Source organism: Solanum lycopersicum, chromosome 4 (genome assembly GCF_036512215.1).
Source record: "Solanum lycopersicum chromosome 4, SLM_r2.1".
Lineage (NCBI taxonomy): Eukaryota > Viridiplantae > Streptophyta > Magnoliopsida > Solanales > Solanaceae > Solanum > Solanum lycopersicum.
In genome coordinates, this window is record NC_090803.1 from 4,097,408 (window position 1) to 4,103,374 (window position 5,967).

Below are 5,967 nucleotides of genomic sequence, written 5' to 3' on the forward strand. Positions count from 1 at the left end.
ATATGATATATATATATATATATAAATTATTAGAAGAAAATATGATATCTACATTAATTTTGTTAATAGTTCACCAATTATGTTCTTTCTTATTCAAAAGTTTCCAATTCTACACCTCATTAATTATTATCATTAGAGATGGTAGTGGAGTTACAAATACTTTTTCATCACTAATAAGATATCTCGAATTCGAGTTGCGTTACTGCTTCCCCTCATATTGGAACTTACCGAGAGCGAATTCAAATTTATTCAACATTATATCGAAAGCAAAATTTCTATTCCTTCCCTATAATTGAAAGAATTTTCTTGTTCATTATGTTTATCTATGTTCATACTACACAATTTGAATTATCATGGACAGCTTTCACTTTCCAATAGCTTATTTATGTTTCAACATATGTGACCTTTGCTTGTTGAATGTGCGAAATTAGGTCTTAGGTCTAAACTTACATCTTATAAAGAGTCCACCCATCTCATTAATCACCGAAGGTGGGACTTTTGTCATTCTTTAATACCCCACCTCACGCCCAGTGCTTAGAATCTGGTGCGTGGACAATTTGATTTTGGGGGTCCCAACATCAGGTGAGATTGACCCTGCTCTAATACCATGTGAAATTAGGTCTTAAGTCCAACTCACACCTCAAAAGCTAGCTCAAAGGGAGGATGATTGTCCAAGCCTTATAAGGAGTCCACCCATCTCATTAATCACCGATGTGAGACTTTTGTTATTCCTTAACAGAATGTTTAATTGTAAATAATTTCTGGATCAAAGATTACATAAACCCAATTAATTAGCCCACAGGACCAGCTTTACCATGACCTAATTTAATTAATTAGACGATCATCTTAAATATAATTAAAGAACCAATTAATCAAACCAAACTCTAACAAATCAACAACATATGCATGTTGAAATATTTGAAATTTAGTTGGACAAGAGTGGAGTACTAGTCATGTGGAGAAAGAGTGCAAGTTTAAAACATATATGCATGTTGACACCCTAGATGAAAGATTTTGTGTTCAAGTCCAGCTTGAGATAAAATTCGTGAAAATACAATATTCAAAAGTATCTTCGAATACATTATTATAATATTATGTCTAGCTTATTTATTACCTCCTTTTATTTTTACTTCCCAATAACAAAGTGAAATAAAATAAAATCCTATAGGAAAATCCCCATGCAATTGTTACCCACAAACAAATCCATTTGTTCAGTTGAGTTATCCCTTGTTGCACCAATATATCTGCGCCACTCGTGAAACAAGTGGAACTTGTTATCGTTACGTTCAATGTTTCGCTTATATTGTCCAATAATTTCTCCTTTATTGAATTCGGTAAATCCCCCAATTGGCTGTTATCGAACAACTGAACCCCACGAACGAAGCATTTCGTGGGGTCTTTGAATTCGTTCAGCAACACTGCTTCATATGGGTATTTCACGAGGGAGAGGTAATGAAACCATATCCAGTACGATGGGATCCTATCGCGATTCATGTAGAATCCACTGAAGAGGAGGAAGTATCCGAGTAATGCAACTACGATTGTGTAACCGATCATGACATGAGGAACGACACTAGAGAGGAAAGTGACGAATGAATTCCCCGCCCAGATTGAAGCTAGAACGACAGAGAAGTAGAACAAAAAGCCCGAAGCTCCACCGTCTAGGCCAACAGCCCAGAAAGTCAGGGCTGCGAACGATAGGGAGAGGATTATCAATGATGGTAGCGAAACCAAAGCGTGAGAGAGGCAATACGATGATCTCCGATAAGCATTGTAAGCTGTTTCCCTCATGAAAATGTACCTCTCGTGAATGAAAACGGGCAACGCCTCCGCGCATATATAGTAAGTTGTTGACACTGCGAATGCTATAAACCCAAGGCGTTCCCATATGCCTTTAGGGGAATTGTCGAGCCGCCAGAAAATGGTTGAGAGGATAAAACCCGTAACCATTACTGCACTGAAACGGACGAAGAAAATCTCCGGCATACGCCATGAGTTTGTGAATGAACGCTTTGACAGTACTGCCATTTCGGTCCATATTGGATTTGCAAAAGTAGGAACCATAGACGTAGGATTAGTAGCACCAGAAACCAATTTTCCTCTGGAAATGCTCGCACTTATTGCTTCCTTTAGTGATAGATCATATATTGTCGATGTTGTTGAACAACTTTTCCATTTTCGGTTGAATTCAACTAAATTATTTGTTCCATCAGGTGTGCCATCGAGTTCGCGGATTAAATCAAGGGCAAACTCTGTTCTGTTCTCGTTTTCTGGAATTGGATGACCAAAATCAGTGAAAAATTGGGGCAAATTGAACGGTGAATCACTGTAAACAGTTTGTCCATGTGATAAGAAGATCAATCGATCAAGTAAACTGAGAATCCGATTACTTGGCTGATGAATCGACATTATCACAATACTTCCGCTCTGTGCGATTCGTTGAAGGACTTTAACCACCATGAAAGCACTGGTGGAATCGAGACCGGAAGTAGGTTCATCGAGAAATAAGATGATCGGATCATGGATGATGTCGATTCCGATCGAAACTCTCCGTCTTTCACCACCGGAGACTCCTCGGTGGCCTTCATCGCCGATTATAGTTTTGGCGGCGTTTCGGAGTCCTAATTGATCGATTAATGCTTGAACTCTACTCTTCTTCTTCGATTTCGATAGAGTTCGTGGAAGGCGAAACTCTGCTGAGAACATTAAAGTTTCTTCAACTGTAAGCATCGGATAAAGGAGATCGTCTTGCATTACGTACGCCGATATCACTTTCAGCAACTTCGTATGCAATTTCTCACCGTTCAATTTCATCTCCCCTTTCAAGCTCTCCTTCGCAATTCGATTAGCTAAAGCATCGATCAACGTCGATTTCCCCGAACCAGACGCGCCGAGCACCGCGAGTAGCTCTCCATCACGCGCCTCCCCTGATATATCGTGTAAAAGCACTTTCGTCCTCGTGACCGGCGCTTCCTCTGTCAAGCCCCTAGACATTGCCGGAAAAATGTTTTTCCGGCGAACTGTCACGCTGTATGTGAGGTTGCTGAATGACAGTACAAACGGAATAGAGTTCGGCGGCTGCATCGTCAGAACTCGGTGAACTGGAGTTTCAGTTTCGCCGCCGGCGACGTGATCTCCGACGTTGTTCAACAACTGAGCAAACGTCGGCGACGACATTTCTACCGTCTGTCTCCGATCATAAAGAGGTACACAATCTCTTAAAGGTGAAACATTTTGAGCTACAATTTTTGACATTTTATATATATATCAAATCTCTATATGTTTTTTTTTCTTCTTTCAAGAGCTTTCACGGTTTGAATGATAAAATGTTGTGCATGGAACAAGAAAAGAAAAAGCATAGTTATATACGTAAAAAAAACTTATCACTACTATTTAGTTAAACCAAATAAAAAATTGAACCCGTCAAATTTATTTCTTGTATTTATCTTTTCGTAATAGTGTATGTATCCATCTCTCCAAAATTCCCAAATCTGTGAACGTCTCTTTATGCATCAAACTAAACTTAAATCCTAGACGCAACATAATATGCATGTTTTTTTCCGGTATTTTAATATTCATATTGAAGTCTTGTATAATTTAAATTTGTGCGATATAAAAGCCATTTTTTCTAATATAAATACAAAATCAAACTCAAAATTTAAATTTAAATTTTTTAATTAAGAACGAAAAGATCCTAGCGAGTAAATCCAATCACCTGAATTTAAGATGATAAGAAATTCTCCATTGGTAACAAATGGTTATCCATTAAGCGGAGGTGTTTTAAACTTAACACGCTTTCTCTAACATGCATGTGTTGTGGAAGTGTTAGTTTTAATTTGCCTATATTGAAATAGATCGGTTGTTAGCAAAGAAACTATTGTTTCTCACCGATCACCTCTTTTATTAAAAAAAAAAAAAATTACTCATTTCTGATATATTTGTATCAATTCAATAATATGATATATATATATATATATATATATATATATATATATATATATTATTTTCTCCGTCTCATTTTATGTGATATTTTTTGTATTTTGAGATTTAAACAAATTTATCTTTGACTGTAAGGTTTTCAAAGATTCTTTTAACATTTTAAATTATCAATTATTGTGACTTACAGTATTCTTATACATAGTTGACAAATATATAAATTTCGTTTCAAAAAATTTGAAGATTTTCATATGCAAATGTCTTGTTAAAATAAAACTGTTTGACTCTGAAAAAATGAAAAATTTCACATAAAATTGGACAGAGTATAATTTCATTTTAACTGATGTGAGTTTTTACTTTTTGATTCATATGAGCTTCACAATTATTGGTGTGTTCTTTTAATGTTTCCATACGCTTTGGGGAATGCTTTTATTTGAGTGGGTGATTTGTGTTCCAAAAGTTTTTGAAGACCAGATTTTTTTGATTTGTTTGCTTGGAAACTTCTAATTAGACTTTAGACTTGTAATTCTTATATAACGTGAATCTGAATTAGATGATTCGATGAGTTTTGATAATTTAATTGGTTTAAAGAGAAGTATTGGGTGCATGTGATCAAAATTGTTTTCATAGACACGTTATACATGTGATCTATGTGCCAGAAGATTATCTTCTACTTTGACATGAATCTTATTACTTGAATTAGTGACTTCTAACTACGTGATTGGTGCAAAAAATTATATATTTGGTGCATGTTCATTATTATTTATTTGACGTGAATTTAAATTAATATAGTTAATTAATTTTGATAGCTTGTTACATGTAGTTAGAGCCGTCAAAGTGGGCTTACTCTATGAAGTTGTCCCAACCTAACTCTTTATTGGGGTAGAGTTGGAATAAAGTTTTTCAAGTCCATTTGAAATTAGGGTTCATAAGACGAACTCATATAAATATTTGGCCCTTGAGACTTGATGAGGGTCGGGCCGGGATCGACCCATGGACCAAAACTATTTATTTAAGGGTAACTTGCATCATCTCACTAGCATATAACTTGATTACGTAAATGCACATTACATTGTAAAATTACGAATCTTACCATATTTTGGTACCTCCAAATACATGTACAAAATTATGTTAATTTGTTCTAGTTATACGATATCTTAGTAGATTCGCATGTATCTAGAATACATAGACAAATCTCGCACCTTCACCTCCCCGTCATCTCTCTGCGTATTTGAAATGCATCACAGTAGATACATGTATCTCGCGTATCTAGTTTCTTGATACATGTTAATCACACTAGATTTTTTTGTTAGTATTAATGAAACAACACCATTGTTTGTCGATTTAAATTAAAATCTTTAAATATATATATATATGTATATATATATATATATTAACTGGCAGCCAGCTTTGAGAGCATTTTCAGGGTTCAGTACCCTATCCCATGTGGTTATGAATGAAATGTGAAGTATAGGATTTGTTATAAATAATAAAGCTTAGAGAAAGGAAAATATGGGGAAAATTTGAATTATTTTATTGTAAATTTTAAATGGTAACTTGGGTACCACTTCTTTGTCCTTAAAGGATGCATAATTAGGATTATACTAAAGTAATATGATTTAATTTGTTTAAACAAGTCAAATCACCCCAATTCAAGTAAATGATTTAATTTGTTCAAACAAGTCACAGATCACCCCAATTTAATTAATTATTACTCCATAAATTATTATTTTTTCATGCATTATGGTTGAGTAATTAAGAAAAAAATCACCAATAAAAATATAGTGAAGTAATAAATACTTCATTCTTAACCAAAGCTTCTTGGATTCAAATTTCTTTGGTTCTACACAACACATTAAAGTCCCTATGAATATGTATTTTGAATAACATGTTTTGGTTGCACTTTGAACAATATTTAAGATATTATCTTTTGGTGTAACTAAAAAAAAACACATAACCACTCATTTATGGTTGGATAATATTGACTTAAAAAGGTTGTTGAGTATGTTAGGATTGACTTAAAAGTTGGTC

General features: G+C 34.5%; 1 protein-coding gene across 1 annotated transcript; it reads right to left on the reverse strand.

The window, feature by feature from the left end:
- Window positions 1–1,035: 1,035 nt before the first annotated feature.
- Window positions 1,036–3,331, reverse strand: ABCG9 (ABC transporter G family member 9). The gene has a single exon (NM_001366476.1). It carries the CDS (start codon window positions 3,253–3,255, stop codon window positions 1,111–1,113), a length of 2,145 nt encoding a protein of 714 aa, NP_001353405.1. The 5' UTR covers window positions 3,256–3,331; the 3' UTR covers window positions 1,036–1,110.
- Window positions 3,332–5,967: the final 2,636 nt, after the last annotated feature.

Coding starts and splice junctions, on each gene's coding strand:
- ABCG9 (NM_001366476.1), bottom strand. CDS start 3,255: ATGTCAAAAATTGTAGCTCAAAATGTTTCACCTTTAAGAGATTGTGTA.